This window comes from Myzus persicae, unplaced genomic scaffold (assembly GCF_001856785.1).
Source record: "Myzus persicae strain clone G006 unplaced genomic scaffold, MPER_G0061.0, whole genome shotgun sequence".
Classification (NCBI taxonomy): domain Eukaryota; kingdom Metazoa; phylum Arthropoda; class Insecta; order Hemiptera; family Aphididae; genus Myzus; species Myzus persicae.
This window is the reverse complement of record NW_019101887.1, coordinates 391470-412773: the sequence shown is the minus strand read 5'-3', so window position 1 is coordinate 412773 and position 21304 is coordinate 391470. Positions and strand designations below refer to the sequence as shown.

Genomic DNA, 21304 nt, shown 5'->3' with positions numbered 1-21304 from the left:
TTATTTCATAAAGTTAAAACGCGGAAATCAGTTTACAAACTATGTGTCGAAAAGTATCGATAGAACACATAAAACGAGTATAAAAAACATAAAAGTGCTCACGACCAACTAAAAGTGTGTATAATATAATATGTACATGCCTATGTTGTTTTTTTACTCGACGGTTTTAGTGCGTATAAAAAACTCATCGTACGAGTTTATATAGAAATTGTTTAAATAAAACAGAACATTAAACAATTTGTTTCTGTATGTCATGCGATTTTTAACGAGTTTCGTCCAATAATGAATGTTCAAAAAAAAATGTTTTCCTTTTCATTTAAACCACAATGTGCTTTTGATGTGAATCATTCATGTTTAGTGCCGTCGGACGAAAAGAGCATTTTTATTCCTGCGATGCATCAAAAGAACCCGATTGCATTTAAATCGACAGATTATGATCTTTACACTTTGATCGCTGCCGAAGGGTTGCGGGGGGAGGGGGGACAGTGCACAGCCTCGGCGGACTACGCGTTAGCATAGCGAACCGAAAAAGAGCTTTAGAAGGGCGGGAGGACGAGGTGGGGGGGGGTAGTAGTAGAAGTAGGAGGAGGAGGAGGAGGTGGCGGAGGATGATTACGAGGATGAGCACCGGGGGCGATGAGTGAGTGAGGGGATGGGGGGGGGGGCTCGAAGAAGACGAATCCCTGCCCGCGGGTAATTAATCGTCGAACAAAGGCCGGCGGGGAGGAAACACGCATAATCCAATTTCACGGATGGAATATCAATAACGGGGTCCGGGGCCCGTGAATAATCAGCGGTCGCCGAGGAATTTCCCGTACGTCGATATCGACCCCTTTCGGCGAATAATTCGCCGTCGGTGCCGCCGAAACGATTTCGGAGACTGTGCAGCAGCCGTCTCGGACTCGTCCGCGCACGTATATATCTGTGCACACTATACGAGGAGTGTGAGCGCGTCGACGCGTGTGTGGTGTACACGCGAAAGGCAAAACTTTTCGGGGGCCGGACGCCCGGAAAATTCCGAAATTTCGAGCGGTCATATTTATTTCCATCGATACATGTGGCCCGCGTTCGGCCGAACTACATAATATTGGACCATGACGTTATTTTTTTTATCGATTTCTTTGTCGCGCACACCGACCGCCGTATAAACTATGTATATGTATGTATAATACTCACACACACCTTGTACGCACTACGAATGCATAATAATATAATATATTTATTTATATACGGCTCGTATGTTACGGAAACATACAGTGCGTATAATGTACGTATATTTTATACTATTATATGTGTACGAGCGAACTTCAAATCATATATGTTTGTCGAGATATGCACGTCAGACTTAAAAGTGTACGATATATTATATAATATACACGGTCGTCGTGTATACGTAAAATTCTGTTGATTTTTATTTTATAAACCCCGTGGCTCCACCGCTCACTATTCACATATGCCCGCGCGCAGAGTTATACGCGCACGGCTGTCGGCGCCGCAACTCGACGATATAATAATAATATTATTTCGTAAAAATGACGAAATACTTACAGTCTAGAAAGCTGCAGGTTGTTGTAGAACACCAAATCGGGCACTTCGCTAAGCTCGTTGCCGTTTAACCGCCTGAAAACAAAAAACCGACAACACGTTATATTATTATAATTTATAATAATCTGGTACGTGCACAGGTATATAAATACATATATGTGTATATATTATTACTATGGCACGGTATACACACGCGGAGAGCTCGAAATAATAATAACAACACGACATTTTCTTTTCCGATTATAATCTCGCGTCCGTCACCGGCGCGCACGAATAATATAATGCACCCGCCCCGTCGTCGGTATAGGTAAAAGAATCTATCATCGTCGGTCGTTTTATCATACATCGGGGCCCGAGTCTTTTGCGCTCGTACGTTATTATTACTGTTATTATTGTTATTGCGGTATGAATTCTCATCCCGGTTGTGAAAATGCACTTGCACGGACGAAGAGAGAGGGAGAGTGGAGAGGAGGGTAACTCTGCAGTCGGAGCGAACATCACAAGTGCCATGGTAAATATTTTCGAGCCCCGGCCTAAACGGTAAACGCGTTTCGGAAGTTATGAGCGTCATGTTCCGTAGACATAGGAGCAGAGATATATTGTGACTTAGACTCTATAATCAGCCCCACCCCCTACCTCAAAATTTAAGTCAACATCAATGCCGCCGTCTAATTGTTTGTTCGCGCCAATGTCCATATGATATAGACGTACAAATAGGAATATTGATGAAACTTACAGCAGGAATTTTAAACAGAAAAAACCAAATAAATATGAGTGAGAGCATACTTCAAAAAACTTTAAGTGTACTTCGATCACTACCCCACGGACCTCCTTCCATTTCTGGTGTCCCTCGTCGGAACTGTTTAGTATACATTTCTCTTGGCGTCCAGCGTGTCTGTTAGGGTACGACGGATGTCATATATAGCATCGATTAATATTGATTGAGGGGAGGAGATTTGGTGTCGTAGTTTTTTCCTATAGATGGGGTGGATGGGGTCATGGGTGTCAATTTATGTCGACTGCCATACTGGATTTAAAATCTGGTGAATCTCGAGGAATGGCTTCGCCGATACTGGATCGTGCGCCGATCCCACGGCGTGTATTATGGGACAGGTGAATAACTAATAAAAACCAAGAAAATTCTCATATCTAAATAGACACCCCCATTGGTGTCACGCGAGCACACTCGACCCCGAATTTTATTACAATCATACGATAATAATAAAAAAAAAAATAAAAATAATAATAATAATAATACATCATCGCCTCGTACGCGTCGGAAACGGTTTCGCCGATGGTTAATGTACATATATAATAATATTATAATATATCGGCCGCACGCGGTTGACGTTGACCAATTGCCAAAGTCATATTTTTTGCGTACGTTTTATCATTATTATATTATTATACATTATAATGTAATTTATATATATATATTATTACCATGTTAACGTATTGCGTGTGCCGACCATATTATAATGCTGTAACGACGGCGACATAAAACGCATACTATATGCAAACTCATCCACAGCAGGGCGCTCGCGGGTTGTGGGTGCAAGTGAGGTGGGTGGTGATTTGGGGGGGGGGCGGGGCGGTCCGGCACTTTTGCAAAAACAACGGTCTCGGCGGCGGTGGCAGCGTGTATATATATACCTCTATTAATCACCAGCCCGTCAGATTTTAGTGGTTATTTTCCCCTCCCCGCGCAGAATACTAATAAAACATCATTGACCCCGACGAGTTTATTATTATACTGCGCACGGCCAAGCGGCCAATCTAATTTTTTTTCCACCGAAAATTTGAACACGCGCCCGCACTCCATATCGCTTCTGCGCTGCTATAGCTATGTAATATTTGGGTATACAGGGTGATTCACCGACCATGGTCTTCGCCATCATTGTTTCCTTTAAAAATGTATTTATTTGAATCCTGATGTTTGGAATTTTAAAATTTAATAGATATACCACATGCTATAAAGCCATTTTTAAAATTCTTAAGATTTTTCATACTATACTTAAGGAGTACTCTGTGGCTATACAAATTTGTGTTTCTCAAACGAGAACTCACTTCCACTTTTTATTGTAAACTATTCAGTGGGTGATTGTTTTTGAAAATGCTGTTTACCAAATTCAAAATTCGAATGATTTATTTTTCAGACATCTGCAAATGCCCACTGCATTTACAAAATTTCAAAATCGATGTAATATCGGATCTAGTAAATATTAAAATACTTTAAAATGTCGATAGATGATAATATTTGCAACTAAAATATTCAAATCGCCATATCCGCCATATCTACCAAACCCGTATACTGTCGTGGAACTATTATCATTTGTACGTATCTACCTAAAATTAAAAATGTAACTCAAAAACTGCTCGTTTGAATTTAGATACGTTAAAATTATCAGGACAATTTTATCCCCAAATAATTTGGTTCAGAAAACAGAAGTTCGTATCTCCGCGGGACATTTCTCGTGTAATATAATATAAAATCTCAAGATATGATACCACTAAAACCTACTACAAGTATCGATCAAGTGTAGCAATAATTAACATTAGAGCTGGTATACGTGCACGGAAAATAAAAAAAAGGGGGGGGGCGCAAAAATGCAACGTCAAACCGACGACAAGCACATTTGTCCGTCACAGACGACAGTGCCACCTGTGCTCGACCCGGAGCAGTGACTTTTCGATCGGTTACTCCTTATTATCGCGGACTGCGTTTGAATTAATGCAAGTTGTTCGGATACGATCTCAAGGTCGGCAATGCGAAATCATCGAGTCGGCGTAACTCGAAACGAATGCAATGATAATAATATATATGTCGGCTGTCCAAGTCGTGTTGTACCCGTGGAGCGGACTGGTCGCATAAATTGCAGTGTACAGCCGCCGCCGCCGCCGCCGCCGCTTTCAGTCGGCGTCGGTACTTGCCGACCAAGACAACTATGTGTAATGGGCGTCCCTCTCTGTTGCCCCGCAAAGTTATGCACGCGTGTTTCAACACGCCTTTTTTTTATGATTATTTTTAATTTTTTCATCATAATATTATTTGACTTACTCGTAATTAAAAAAAAAAAAAAAAAATACACCGCGCGCACGTACACACCGGTTAAATCGTTTTAGTTTTATTTTTGCGAGTGCTCAACAGGGTCGGAATGTGCAGTATAATTTATATCCATTAGTGTAGGTATTAATGTATTATGGTACAGGTATATATAGAGGTATACACTTGCGTGCCATTTTTTTTTCAAACTTGACAACTTAACTTGTTTCAAGATTGTTCAAACAAAAACGCACCAAAGGACTTTATGAATTATGCATTTCGTTCGGTTGGAAAGTTATTTTTAATAAATTGAAAATACTTTTTCGTCAAAGTCGTTTAAATAAAAGCAATTGAATAGGACCGAGAGAGTATTTAAAAATTAATTGAAATGGTTTAATTGCGTTTTTAATAGTTTTTAATGTGTATATTATACTAAATACTAGGTACCTAATGATTTTGTTTTTGTTAGGTTAATGCAAACAGTAAATAATGTATTTATATACACTATACCTGTATAGATATTTACTTAATTATGTACTATGAGGAAATAGTTTGCCATGCCACCATGGCATTACAACAAAATAAAATTAATTATTCCAAATTAATGTGAAAAATTCAAAAATTCAAAAAATATATAATGGCACGAGAACGGAATTTAATTTGCACTACAATCCATTAAGCATCTTATAATATTTCTGTAAATTATTATGGTATTATTTAATACCGAGTAGAATTAGTAAATTTCAAACAGTAAATTATAGAATTTAAAAGCTTAGAATAATTTAGACTTTATTATATAGGCACATAGTTATACGAATATTGAAATATTTTAAGTTGATGAATTCATTACGCACAATATTTGGAATACATTTATTTAAGATACCATTTAATACATATTATTATACTAGCGATTAATTGAAATTGAATCGACAAAATATAATAAGTTAAACGCGTAGTCATCGGTCATAAACTATATTATTTTAATAAAATATACGTATGTCCCTATATGTATAAACGTATACGTTTTTCACAATAACTGGGCAAAAATAAAACCGTTTCGTTTCATTTTCGATTGCATGTTACGAGAATGATAAAAGAAAATTTGTCGACAAATATTGATGTTTGCTGCAAAGCGGAAAAGCAGAATATTAGTTAACCCATAATGAGTCATCGTCCAAAGACGAATTCGGTTGACGATAGCCCGCGACTGCGTCCTTAAGGACATGGTACATTAAACTGGGTTTAATCCAATTGAAAGCGTTTCTTTGTTTTTATATACGTTTGCGTGGGGGAGCACGTTTATAGGGAAGTGATTACCCGTGTTCGCGATGCAATCAAATCGGTCTTCGGGTTAAGGGTTTCGAAATAATGTACAGGGGGTATTACTGTTAAGCGCCGAGCTTGGAATTATTCACGACTATACAACCGTTTCTTTACAGATTATAGAAGTAATATACTTTCTATCCCGGTGGCAACTGTAACCGAATAGGTTCTATTCTTCGTGTCTCTCGAGTGGGGTAGGGTCCTACCGTCGAGGACAGCTACTCGCAGAGTAAAACAAATGGTTTTTGTTTTTTTCGTTTTTTTTTTTTTGTGTTTATCGACTAAGCGTCTCTACAAATATAATATATTTTATTTGCCATTATTATTATTATTATTTATTTTTTTTTAGTGCCAACATACATCAACTTAGAACTGTATAATATATATTGTTCGGAATTGTATAATTATACTAAAAACTATATTACTAAGTGCATTGGTTATAAAAGTTATGAGTTTACGACACATTAAAATGTATCGCTATTTACGACCAGATTTCACCCGCTGTAGCAGCGAGCATTAAATGGTTAGCTAAAACGTGATACTATTTTACATAATAAATCAATTCTTATTCACCTATAATTTAGAATAAAAATAGAATATTTTTTGCATTTATTGTAATTATTTATAACCATAATTGACTGTAAGGATGACAGAACATTATAATTGCGTTTGAAATAAGAACTGCATATAAAACTATTAACCGTAAATTACTGTTCGTAATAAATACATTGACATTTTTCCTCGAAAATACATCTATTGCGAAATAAAATAAATTATTCTTTTGCATATTTATTACAATATTGCATCGTATACATTATTAATAATTGGATATACTTTGTAATTTTTATTTGATGAAACCTTTCCCGAACTACGAGGGGGGTATGAGTTTCAAACCGTATCCATTTCATTATACATAATATGAAATCAACAAGGAAATGAAAAAAGAGGCCTATATTCTAGTGACTCGAGACTTTATAATATTAAGTTTGGCTTGTGCGTCTTAACTGGGAGTGAAAATATCATGAATTTTGCGCTTTGGACGAGTGTGTTTATATTATTGTGACAACAGTTCTGGCAAATTTTTTTGTTCGAGCAGAGCAGTGCGTTAAATGACAACAACAAATGATTATTCATGACTGGGTGTTGTGCAGATTTCCAATATCTGCTAGACATATCACACCGAATGTCGTGTAAACAACAAGTGTTGCGACCGTTTTCGACTTTATCCGTTCTATTAAAAGCAATTCAGACTCGCAGAGAGCATTGGATATAATCAACAGCAGAACATCTGCGGTCAAACAGCCAATTACCCGCGGTTTTTACGGCTTCTTCATCCATAAAACCTTAGAGAGGGTGGCAATAATAAGAGACACTAAGAGGATTATCTGTGGTGGCACAGCTCTGTATATTATTGTGCTAGCCCGCATTGCGACAACACCTGGCCAAACATTCAATTTGCCCGAGGTCAATAAAAACGAACGACCGAAAAAATATATAAAATCTTTTACAATTAATTATATTTCACCGAAAAATAGGGGACGTTATCATTATTGTTGTAGTTGTTGCTGTTCTTATTAAAAAAGGATTCTTTTGGATTAACGAGGTGTCTCAGGACCACCATGGTTGATTAGCAATTAGTGCACATCTCTGAGGGGTCAGTAGCAGGAGGGGGGATTAAGTTAGAGCATTGTACACTTCGACGGATCCTTTAAGTTGGTCCCAAAATGAGAAATAATAAGCTTTTCCGAAAACTGTTTGCGAACCAGAAACCTTGGCAGGAAACTTCGATACCGGTGAAAGTTTGAAACAGACGTTATCAGTAAAGTTTTTGGTCCAACATAACTACATCAACGTAAATCCGACAGATCTCCTTAGTCGGGGTATGCAATATTGAAAGCGACTGTAGTTCTGTACAGAAATTTATCGCTCACACGTAAAATAAAAATAACAAAATAAAATAAAGGGAGAGAGAGAGAGACAGAGAGAGAAAAAGAAAGAGAAAAAAAATGTGGAATTAGTTTAAATTTCCCTCGACGTTTCACGCCGAAAAATCATCGGTTCTTAAGACAAATGGACCCAATGTCTCGTGAACATGATTTATAGCACAATGCAGGTTTATCATATCTTCAATTTCAAATACCATTCTCTTCCACTTTGTGTATTCATTTTTCAAAAAAAATAAAATGAAATAAAATATATAGGTTCTCTCATAGGTATATATGTATCGTGTATGCATTATATGGGTAAATGTGTACAACACACAATCTTCTTGGCAGACGATATCAGTTTTAGAATAATTTTTTTGTACTATTTTTCTCAAAATTAAATTGTGAGCTCAAACGATATATAATATGAAATGAATAGTTTTAAATTTCACGAGTAATAAAATAAAAATCCTTATTTTTTTATTATACGCTCAACATTGTATCTGCAATCATAGTGTTGTAAAAGTATATTTTTTGATCGTAATAGAAATATGGATTTTGAATTAAGAAAATACTACGCGCGTATAATAAACTTATCTGAAAGTTATTTATGTGTAGTGTGTACAATAAGTAAATTAATGGATTTCACTAGTTGTTAATGGATTATAGTGTTATGTTGTATACCACAGCTGCTGTATGATAAAATATAAATAATTATGTATAATATGAAAGATTTTACAGAACACCAGTGTCGGCAATCACTTCTTTATCAATATTTTCCAAGGAACCGACCAAAATAAGATATTTCATTAATTATAATATAATATTATACATATAAGTTCAAACCAAATATTTTATTTATTATCTGTTCGAGGGTTCGCCGTGCATCCTTTCAGTCGGTTTTATCGAGCACGTGGGAATTGATTATATTAATATCGGATGAAACACAAGATTCGTGTAATGTAAGCAAAAAAAAAAAAAACGCCTGTAAATAATATTATATTATAAATTATTATATATTGTGATAATGTTATATCGATTTACTATATGGTTTTATACTCCGCGTATCGTGTTTCTTTGAAGTGTAAATACCTAGTAGGTATGGGCAACGTAAATATGTTTTTTTTTTTTCATTTAACTGCTGCATTATTTTGCCTTGAATCTATTAGTGATACCTCTGTACGAGTTAAATTTAACCGCCTCGTCCGGTTACAAAACAGTTAGAAAAGCTATTAAAATATAAAAGTTTTTCCGAACTGATTAAAAATTAATTACCTGGCGGAAAATCGTTTTTCTTTTCTCTGGGCGTTTTAATTAAAACTAATTCCTCTCTCCCCCCTCTCTACATTTGCTTCGTGTTCAAAGCGAACTTTTGCACTTAAAATAGCTCTCGAAAGACGATTTTTTACAAGAGCATATATTTTACCGTTATCTGGTGGACGGTCCTGTCATGGGTCTGGGGCAAAAAAAGAACGTATTTTTTTTTGTATTATTAATTGCGGTCCAGAGAGAGAAATATATCGCGATATGCGTTACAATAGCCACCGAAAATATAAAAAAAAAAATAGCACGCACATTAACAATGATATCAGATCGAAATTGTTTAATTGCACAAACGTAAAAAACAACTACGGAAAAAAAATCGCAACAATATAGCATATCATCAAATCAAGAGTTTTTTTTTTTAAATTTTAAGATGAATAATATAATATTTCTTTTTAGGAAGTCTACCGACATTCCTTAGATATCGAATTTGATAAAATTTATCACATCAGGAAAATTATGCTTGTTTAAATAGTTTGTGTTGATGTAACCAAAAGAAGTTCGGGTCTAAAATTACCAATCACAGACAACCTATCAAATGTAACGTTTGTTTCTTTCTGTTTTACTATACAAAAAACTCACGATATTCTAAACGACAGATTTTTTTTAAAACGTTTTACCATACGTTGACCGGGTGTTTCGTTTCTCATTTGTTTTGGCATTCGTTCAACACCCTCTTAAGAAGCGTTTTTTCTTTTTTGTATTATTGTTAATCTTCTATAATATAATATAATATGTGACCTTAGTCTTGGAATGTTTTTTATAAACGTAGATGGCTGTTTTCATGTTTAGTGCTACTTTTACTATAATTAAAATCATATTATACTTCACAGTAGGTAGGTATTAGTTCAACGATAAGACCAAAACATTCACTTAAATTTCTACGAAAAAAATCTAATTAATAAGAATAAAATGTAATTGAAATTTGTACACTAGACGGCGGCGTTTTAATACGTTTTTAAGTATGGAAATGAATGTGATGTGGTTCTTATATTTTCGAAAATACCTCCGTAGGTATTTAGGACGAATGCCTCTATAATGGTCCCAACAAAGTACAATGATGATAATATGTTATGGCTATATACATGCAAGTGTTATTTTATTATTCTGTGGTTGGGGAAAATACGCAGTTAAAAAGGTCAGTGCGCGGGTACTGCACGCGTAAAAAAATTATTTACGATATTTATTATGGATATAATGATTCCGGTGTCGTGGCGAACGAATAAAAAATACTATAGGGCCAACATAATATTATGGACATTTTGTTTCCATATAAACTCATAACGGCCTCGGCATTTCCGATAAGAACGTGTATTTACTACAGCACACGGTGTAAAGTATATTGTACCTATATCGCCGGGCGACGATACATTATTATTATTATTGCTACAGCACGATCGCAGCCCCCCCCCCCCACCCGGGCGGGTCAAAATACAATAATAATAATAGCATTATCGTCGCGAGCACTATAAACGAACACCCAACACCTCGTGACAAACGTTGCGTCGAACATAATACAATTTACATAACAACATTACACATGTCACTAATTGTCGGCATATTTAGGTGCAGTCGTTTTGGTATGCGACACTTAATTGGGCGGTTTTTACGAAAAGGGGTGCAAGTCAAATGTTACGATATATTTTACACGTCCAATTCGAGTGAAATTATACGTCCGATCGATTCGGTCGCAATGATAATGATGTCGTGTCGTGGTTTTTTTTTTAAAACGAATTTAGTCATAATAACTCACGATTAAACATAAAATTGACTACAATTTAATAATCAGGTAACTGAAAAACAATAATCCCGGAACGCTTTTTCATCCATCACAAAAACTTACAAGTGCCTCTTTACATACTTCCAATTATTATTTATATACGTTTAATTCATCGACCGGATTACTTATTTTGAAAGATTTTGGGACTGCTGCAGCAGGCGCACACGTGTTACAGCGATTTTGTCCGTAGAACCGCCGACCCGGGATAAAAACGCGGCGAATAATCGATGTATAGAAGCGACTAACAACCTGCATTNGGGGGGGGGGGGGGTATCAACACTATATTATGGATAAGACATCCGGTCAGTGTCTGGTGAATAGAACCAAACGATTGCACATTTTGTAAGACGCACAACCAAAATTATATAAAATACTGAATTGGACTTATAAACATCATATTTTGATGGTGCTGTAACGAATATAAAATACGAAATGACCAGCCGTGTACCTATATTCAGTTGCATTTAACTATTTTTCTCAATGAGTGCTACTCAGTAATAACTGTTATTCCTTATTTCCTTATTCCTTCTTTTACAGCTCCTTTGTACATATTTCTAAATCTTTCTGAAATGTGCACTAAGGCACTTTTAAAATTACTGAGTTGCTCTACTCCAAATCCCTTTCCCTAACGCTTGTGGTTATGACATGAAAAACATGAATTACGGAAGTACGACTTCATTATCTAATTTTTCAAGTAATTATACAGTCAACAATACAATTTGGCGCTTTCAAAAGGGGGCAAGAAAAAAAATCATCCATTTGCCCTTAATGACCACGCCCCATAAATGTATCGCTTTTCCCTATCTTAATTATTGTCAAATAAAATTATGCCGAGTGATCGATTTAACGTAAGACACTCATTATTTCAACAATTATAAACGTTTTTGAAAATTTTTTTTCGTAATCTCAAGTCGCTAAAAACGAATATTGGTATTAACCATTTTTTATCGTTGTCATTTTGAATTTTCGTATTTATTTTTTTCAACAGAAACTTGCATTTCGTAATCTTATTCCTATAGGCAGAATAGTTTTTGGAGTACTTTGATGTATATAAATCGAGTTTTGGACGATTAGTTTATGGGTTACAAGTATTTTAAGCTTTGATTGGCGGGGTGGAGTGGTACAGGGGTACCTCGCAAAATGTTGGTCCTCTACTCCGCTCATCTAAACTCTAAGTAACCATTACCTACTATCATAGCTGATAAACTACTTGTCCGAAATTGGATTTTCGTAGGTCAAAATTCTTCGAATAGTGTTCTGCTGAGAAATGTCATGGAATCGAAAACGTTTTAGTAACGACTTAACCGTTTTGCAACGGACACATATACTTTCAAAGACGTCAGTGTTTTCTAAAATAACATTTGAGTGGCTTGCGTTGAAGGATCGTCCTGTACACACGCGCACTATTACTATATACTCAGACGCAGTCGGTTATCGCCCGAGTCTCTGTCACGCCATGTCTCGAATTTTCCTTTTTCGCATAATGATATGATATTGTTGCGCGCAGTCAGTATTTTATAATATTAGCTTTTCCACCTCGGCGGTACGCGCTTTATACGTCCGTTGATAATCCGTCAAACAACAATAAAGTTTACGCCAGCGTTCGCCGCACAAAAGACTTTTGCAAACGACAGCCACATTATAATATTATCGCCTAAACTTTAAATGTCAACGGCGCGCGGCGGGTGACTTAAAATGCCGAAATCTTATATATTATAATAATAATATATTATCGTTGTACAATATAATAATGTTATCGACTTGATAACATTCCAATGGCATAAAGGTGCTGCTGAGTGCATACTACACGGTACACTGCAGCAGCAACAGCTAAATAAATATACTGTTCTATAATACTGTTGTCTATAGTGATCCGCGTCATTTTTATGTATAAACGGCAGCGGAGAAAAAGAAATTAATTTCAATTTTAAATATACCGAAACCGCGAGAATTTCGACAAGTGTTATTGAATGAAAATTAATAGTGTGTACGCAAGCTGTATATTTACGCGGGGTTCGTGATAAATCCTAAAAAAATAGCGTTCATTTGTTTTAATTTAAACTTTGCGTTTATTTTAATTTTTTTTTTTTTCGTACATTTGGCGGAGGGTAGTTCCGGTTGTTTTCGGTTCGCCGGTAACCGGTGGTGGGCCATTGCGGGTCTAAAGCCTCTGGAAATTAATTCGGGAAAAACAAAAAGGGGAAGCGTTTTGCTGGTGATAAAAATCCTGATTTACTTTATATATAATATTATATACACTCCCTCGCGTTTAATGCGGCTATAGAATTATATATATTTTATAGTTTATGTGCGCGATGATCGCAGTCTTGAGTATATTATATATATTTAGGTGGTGTTGTTGAGAAATATTTCCAATAACTATTATATTATCCTACGGGGCGGACTGGGGTCGGGTCTATTCGTCGACTATCCTTTTCATTAAACGGGAATTTCGGAGTATATTAATAATAATTTGCCCGTGGGTGGTAAAAGTGTCCTGGCCACGATAGGCTCCCCATAATGGACGGCCGTGACGGGACTTTAATGAAAGCTCGCATGGTGCGGCGGCCGGGTGAAAGGGCTCAAAACGCAATTATCCTCAGCCTTTGGTGACCTTTGGCAATCTCACCTGCGATATTAATGTGCCTCCGGGTCGTACATAAATTAGCCAACAGCTTAATGCGTGAAAACATCTCTCTCGACAGCATCGGCATACGCGAACGCCGGAAGTAAAATTTGTATACTGTTATCATATTGTATTTTAAGATTCGTAAGGCGTATTAATATTATGAGAAAATTGACCACGGACCATGTTTAATTGTAATAGTATTATTAAATATTAACTTACTCGTACCTATGTCTGAAATGGTAAAATTGATGAATAAATTCGACTGATTTATTTCTTGTACTCCGTAAACTGTGTTAATATTCACGTAACAAATATTCCATTTTGTAGTGCTTTTCATAATTAGTAGAGCTCTAAATGTTTTGTTAATAACAAATAGAACTAAATACAAAGTTTTTAAAAAAAAATACAAGAGCTATTAAGTACTTTCAGATGTCGTATTATGGCTAGAGTGTTTTTACGATAAAAGATTGTTTGTGACAACAATATCCGTGTAAAAGTTAATTGAAAAACTGGCCCATAAATTTTAACCCTCAGAGCAGAGCATTAATACGTCCTCTTTACCAGGCAGTGCCAAATTGTTAGTTTCAGTTCATTTTTTTTTAAAAATCTTGAACAAAAAATATTTAGTTTTTGTGAAAACGTGATCTTGGGAGTTAAAGCGTCATTAATAAATTAAAGTATACATTTGGCATTATTAGTGTGAAATGTTTTAAAAAGTTTTTTGGCATAGGTTTCAATTTCTGCCAAGCTTTATGTTTTTTGAGAGATGCTAAATAAACTGCTGGATTCATTAAATGCAATAAACAAACGGACTGGAAGAGAACTATTACACTTAAAACGCCGACGAAACATTTAATTTAAATGTGATTTAGTCGGCTCAATTATAAATTATTGTCAAAATGAACATAAATTATTTTTATTTATGCAATGAATTAATAATTCACTACTTGAATCTGGAACAAAAGCTAAACAATTATTTTCGGAAATTTGCATGAATAATGTTAAAATTTGTGTGAGATGTTTTGGGAACAATTTCAAGTTTATACCCTGTCGATATAAGACGCCTAGACTGTGGTACAATTTTGAATAAGTTTGTACAATGAATACATTTTTATTCTTAACTCGTATAGTCACAGAGGGTGTACCTAATACAAATCGATGTTATTCCGAGGTACAATAATGTTAAATTTGTTAACATTAAACAATTGTAAAAGCTCATTTAAACTAAGATTATTTCAACAAGCCGACGAGTAAAAAACAAATCGTACGCAAAAATTGGGTAGATCGCTCTGCTTTCTAAAAGATTCTCGAGTGTACCCGGTGGTATCACGGAAGTCGGCCTTATTCGACAGTAAATAGAAAATATGATTTATGGGTAAAAAATTCAACATTTAAATAATAACATCATATATTATATTGTGGTTATGGGTTAAAATGATAAATGTAGAAGATATAGTTAAATGTTTTGTTTGAACAAAAGTGACGGAAGTATCTAGTCGCCAAAAATATTCAATTTCGATGTATTATTATAACGTTTGACGGTTAAAAACTATACAAATACAATCATTTAAATATTAAACATGATATTAAAATAGATAAAAACACGGCTAAAGGTAGGAAAATGTTTTTGACACGTATCCGATTGCAAACGAGCTATAGGTACGACTAAATTGTTTGACGCGCCAAATAAGATTATGTTTTAACGGAGGTATGCCGACGAATACAAACGAAATGTATTGGTTAATTCCAGACGAATATTTACGTCGAAAAGTAATATTTCAGATGGCTGAACGTATTTTTAGGTGCATCGTATATATAGATTCGTGGACCGCATTGATGTTTAACGCATTACCACGTGGCAACAATAATGTTTACAGAAATCGAAGGGCCGTATAATATATTATATTATTATGTATATTTGTATACACAATGCCTATATGTATGTATATTAATATTGCTTCTAACGTACATGCGTATACAGAGTGATTCGCTGGATATCCCTTTCCACTTCACTCTTCTAAATATCGAGCACAGTTGTTGTAACAATATGGACAGTTTGATTTTTCTTCAGTAATATGCACTAATCGTCAAATATTGTGCTGAGATGTGCAAAAAAAAAAAAAAAAAAATCGTTGTCATTAGCTCGAAACTTCGAGAGATTCGTAGAGATTACAGCCAGAAATCCAAGAACATAAAAAGAAAAAACATGCAATCGCAATAAAATCCCAGTCCTATTTGCAATAATATTATAGGTATACCTACTTACACTGATTACTCGGCTATTTATGACAAGTAAATTTGCACTAAATAATTTACGGTAAAAAAATGAGGAGAATTCTCATCTGAAAAACAGAAGTCCGACAAGCGGAGCGCGAAAATCTCGAGAATTCAAGAAATAGGTAACATTTAAAAATTCCAAAAATCAAAATTCGAGCACAAATATTAATAAATGAAAAAGTGAGGGTGACCGTACTCGTCGAATCGCCCTGTATAGGTACCGCGTGTTGTGTACACGCACCGTTCACGGGCACGTTTGTCCTGCAGTGTACACACACGTCGTCGTTGTTTTGAATACTGATGTGTATATTTTGGACGATAATATACGGTATAATATATTATATTCGTGTGGAATTATAAGTTAATTAGCCGTCGGTTGTTTTAGTATGCGGTATATAAGCGAGTATAAGGGCTGGCCGGGGGATGATATTGTATATATAGGTACCGGCCGCGCGCGCGCGTGTGTGTGTGTGTGTGTGTGTGTTTGTGTGTGTGTGTGTGTGTGGTATCATCGGTAGTCGGTAGATACCAGAAAATCCCGGGAATCCCGCCGACGAACAGGATGCGGAAATTGCGACGTAAATAATCAACGGGGTCCATTCATGACGAATTGCACAGTTGTTGAAATCCACCCGCACCCCTTCGCGACGCCCGAGTGTATCGATATTGTATTATATTACTGTAGACATATCGTTTATAATGACGTTCGAGGGACCAGGGAAAATAGGTCATAATACCCGATAGCCATGACAACCGAAATTCAAATAAAATTATTAGTTGTATTACAAAACAGCTAACCACTTTATTATACCATTCAAATCACTCGAGTCATTCTATCAGCTATCATTAAAAAGCTAAGTGTATTTACTACCTACATAATATATTATTTAAAAAATCTGTTACTTTTGTTTAGTTTTTTAAAAGCATATTATTACGGACGTAGTCTTGGACTGAGTTCAACTTTTTTTTCTAACTAATTTTTACAAGGTTGATTTCCGTAACGCTTTGTTTATTGCCATAGGGCTGGGGAAACGCAAATCAACGGTAAAAAAATTGAAAAACTTCAATTAAATTCCTAACAAAATGTAGAAAACCACTAGATACTTCCCAATTAAAAAAAAAAATAACGCGATTGTTTCCTATTTTTCAAAGTCTGTTTTTGATTTTATATTATTACCTATATAGCCACATAAATTGATACTGGTTGTTTGATATATTTTTTTTTTATCTTGAAATTTAATACTGTCATAAACCATCGTTAACGTGGACCTTATATTTCGTGGCCATTATTGACCTGTGCTATTTTGTCTCAGTTCACCAAAAATAAACATCACATTGCATCCGTATGATCATTATATAATAACGTCATACCATTCGATAAAATGTTTGCATAAAAAACATAATATGAGTTTTTTCCGGTGTGTACTAGTTGCGGTCATAATCAAAAATTACGTACTAGTTGCGGTCACCCCTCAAAAAGGTTACATACTAGTTGCGGTCACCCATCAAAAAGGTTACATACTGATTGCGGTCACTCAAATAATAATAACTAAGTATACTAAATAATAGAATATAATATAGTTAATATACTAAATAATTAAATATGAAATTAATATTTCGTTTATTTATTTAATTTATAAAAATGTATTAATCAACATTATATCGATCAACAGTATATCGTGTAATTCCGCCTGGAATTGGAGTATAATAAAGCTATGACCGCAAGCTTACTAATATAATATAATATAGTTTATATAAAATGTATCAATCAACATTTTCCAAATTTGTGTCAAAGTATAATATGCATAAGTATAATATTATAATATGTATAATACTGTCAAATAATAATTATTATATAACTTGTGTCAAAATATAGTATATAATATGTATAATGATAATAATAATTTAAAATTTTAAAATTTTGTAGGTATAAATTTAAAGGAAATCGACTTTAGATATTCAAGTCGATTTATTTCGCCTTCTTCATAATACTGTATTTGTTGCGCTAAAAAATGCTCTTTTTCTATTGAAATTTTATTAATACGACTGGTTTTTGTACAATTCATTTTTAAATAGCCATTTGTTTGAATTTCATTTAAAGCGTCAATAAATATAAAAATATTAGGGTGAGAGTGGTAAAACATGCTATTGAGCTTTGAATGAAAACTTTCGCATTCATTGGTTGTTCGTGTTATGGAAGACGAACATTCAGCCCATAATGACGGTGGATATCTCGAATCTTCCCTTACATACACTTCTAAAATATAGTCTGTAAATGCAGTCAATTTTGAATTATTAGGTGGAAGAAGAGCCATAATATATCTGTGACAAAACAATCGTCAACTTCATCTGGTCGTAGAAACGGAAGTCCGAAAAAAAGTTTCAAATATTCGGACATTTCACCAGGTTTCATATATGGTTTTGCTAGACCTAATGACTGCATTTTGCGAAACCATGCTTGCCCTAGGTGAAAACGGCATGCTTTCAAATTTGTAGTGGGCCACACATCTTGAATTGCTGTGTGGATAGCCTGTTCGAAGTCACTGAAAACTCTATTTGGGATATAGTCACATAAATGATTTTTGAGATGATCTAATACAGTCTTGTACGCATTATGGCATTTGCTAGGTAACAACGAAAAAAACAATGGTATGTATGAGCTATTTTTAAATCCATGAATGACAAAAAGTTGCTTAAAAGGAAAAGGACAACTTGAAAAAGTATCATCCATAAAAATTGAATCACATTGCTTAAGAAAATCAAGGTTTATCTGAGTTGTAAAACACACTATATTGTTCTGGACATCATTTATAAAAATCCATTTTTCATTATTTTTCGTCTGTATTTTATTAATTACGTCAGGAAGCGTCGCATGCAATTGTGGAAAGTCACGTGGCAACTTCGGATAAATATTCATTCGTGCAGTATGTATATTTTTCCTAATCAAAGAAATATCATTTGAGTCGAGTATACTTAGTGCTGTACTTGACATCTCAGAATGAATAATTTTAGAAGGGCGCTCACTAAACTGCTCGACTGCCTTACGTTTAACACTGTTACTAACCTTTTGTCGTAATATTGATTGAAGATCATCTGGTTCATGATTATGTGTTGTATTTTGTTCACAAATGGCACCATTAACATCGTACTTTATAGCCGCATTACATGTTTTTTTACAACATACCCACCGTTGTACGTCATTCGCTAATGTACGATAAAATCGAAATTTATAATTATTAACGACCCGTAATGGTTTTAATTTTTCACTCAACATATTTTTTGAATTCATTTTTATGTTTTACCGTATCAAAAGACGTAGGCACAATGAAAGCAATATTCGAAACTATGATCGGAGTATACAATTTAATCTATTTTATTTATAAACTTTACAGATAAGTAGTGGTGTTCCCACATATATACGCTGTGTGCATTATATCAAAATATATGTTTATCGTATACTATAGATTTCGCCTGGAATTGGAGTATAATAAAGCTATGACCGCAACTAAGATATTACCTAAATTAATGTGACCGCAACTGTTATATCCGTTTATCTCAAAAAACGTCATGACCGCAACTAGTATGCAGCCGTTTTTTCTGGGCCTTAACTTTAGCTCACTAAGCCCGGCGCGTCACTACAACCGGTGTCATTATAAACGTTTTTTTTCTGTTTACCTACCTATACATATTATTATACACTCTAAACCTTCGGTCCGCAGCAGGCACAATAAGTACGTAGGTGCAAATCACTGCTGTAGAACAAAGCCCACACACATATTACCTGCAACAGCCGCTTTACACCGACCGGTGTTCGGTGTGAATAACAAATTATTCACTTTTCAATATTTTTCGCTGCGATTAATCGATTTTCTTTTCGTGATCGACTATCGATCGTCCTGGCCACAACAGACGGCAACGACGGCGATGGGGTCCATCAGATTTTACTATAGACCAGCGTTTCCCAAACTGTGGTCCGCGGACCCCTAGGGGTCCGCACGTATACCGGAGGGGGTCCGCGAACGTAAATTAAAAATTTACAAAGTATACCTATCCATAAAACGAAAATAATGATGCAATATTCGTATTACATGGGAAATACTGTTGATAATAAATACATTGTTGAAATAGTTATCGTTGAAAAGCAATTAAGATTAGATTATACGTATAGAAGACTGCAGATTGTTCGCGTCAGAGACAGATTGATCGCGTCGGTCAAATAACCGATAGTTTGTTCGTTGCAGCCGTATCGTCGTATACGTAGTGTAGCATACTTTCAGTTAATTTATATTATAAAATAATTGTACGTAAAAATTTATATTTTTTAATTTAATTTATTTTTTAAAATGAAACGCTGGTTACAAAATAATGAAACCACTATGAGTGAAGAAAATGAAGGCGATTCTACAAGTTCTAAAAAAGGATCAACGCATGTAAATAAGCGTCGTAAGTTTTCGGAAGAATACATAACTTTTGGTTTCACGAATATAAATGTAAACAACGAAGAAAGACCCCAATGCGTCATATGCTATGAAATATTATCGAACGAGTCCATGAAACCAGCAAAACTTCGACGTCATTTACAAACCAGACATACAGATTATCTTACAAAATCTAAACAATTTTTTGAATCGAAAGCAGCTGAATTAGAACAAAGTAAAAAATTAATTAAAAATTCTGCAATTGGAACTAATAATGAAAGAGCTGTAACAGCATCTTATCAAGTATCTTTACTTGTTGCAAAAAGTGGCAAACCACATACTATCGTTGAAGAATTGATCCTACCAGCTGCAAAAATTATGGTTTCTGCTATGTTAGGAGATAAAGCATCAAATGAATTAAGTACGGTTTCTTTATCAAATAATACAGTTAAGAACAGAATTGTTGAAATGTCAGAAAACATTAAAGAACAGCTTATTTCAAATATCAAAACAAGTAAATTTTATTCTTTACAATTAGATGAAAGCACAGATATTTGCAATGACGCAAATTTACTTGCATATGTCCGTTATGAAAATCATAATACTATTACTGAAGATTTTTTATTTTGCATATCTCTACCTTCCAATACTACAGGTGAGGCAATATTTAATATATTAAATAGTTTTATAATAAGTCATGATATAAAATGGAATAATTGTGTGGCGGTTAGCACAGATGGAGCTCGTGCGATGTCTGGTACTAGATCAGGCCTGCAAGCTCGTTTAAAAACAATTAATTCGTCTATTATTTGGCATCATTGCTGTATTCATAGAGAAGCTTTAGCTGCAAAAAATATGCCAGAAAAATTAAATGAAGTTTTGCGTGATATTGTGCAAGTAGTTAACTTAATAAAAGCTAGATCTTTGAATTCTCGCATTTTTAATTTAATTTGTGAAGATATGGGAAGTATACACAAGCAGTTGCTATTGCACGCTGAAGTACGCTGGTTATCGCGAGGTAAAGTTGTGTCACGTGTTTTT

The 21304-nt window shown here is 34.9% G+C and overlaps 1 protein-coding gene across 1 annotated transcript in view; it reads right to left on the bottom strand.

Annotated features, from left to right (window-relative positions):
* Positions 1-1525: 1525 nt before the first annotated feature.
* Positions 1526-21304, bottom strand: part of LOC111030691 (protein slit-like) — a 93299-nt gene continuing 73520 nt past the window's right edge. The window contains exon 4 of the mRNA XM_022310332.1: positions 1526-1620. Within this exon, the coding sequence (XP_022166024.1) occupies positions 1545-1620 (76 nt within the window). The 3' untranslated portion in view covers positions 1526-1544. The remainder of the gene's footprint in view (positions 1621-21304) is intronic.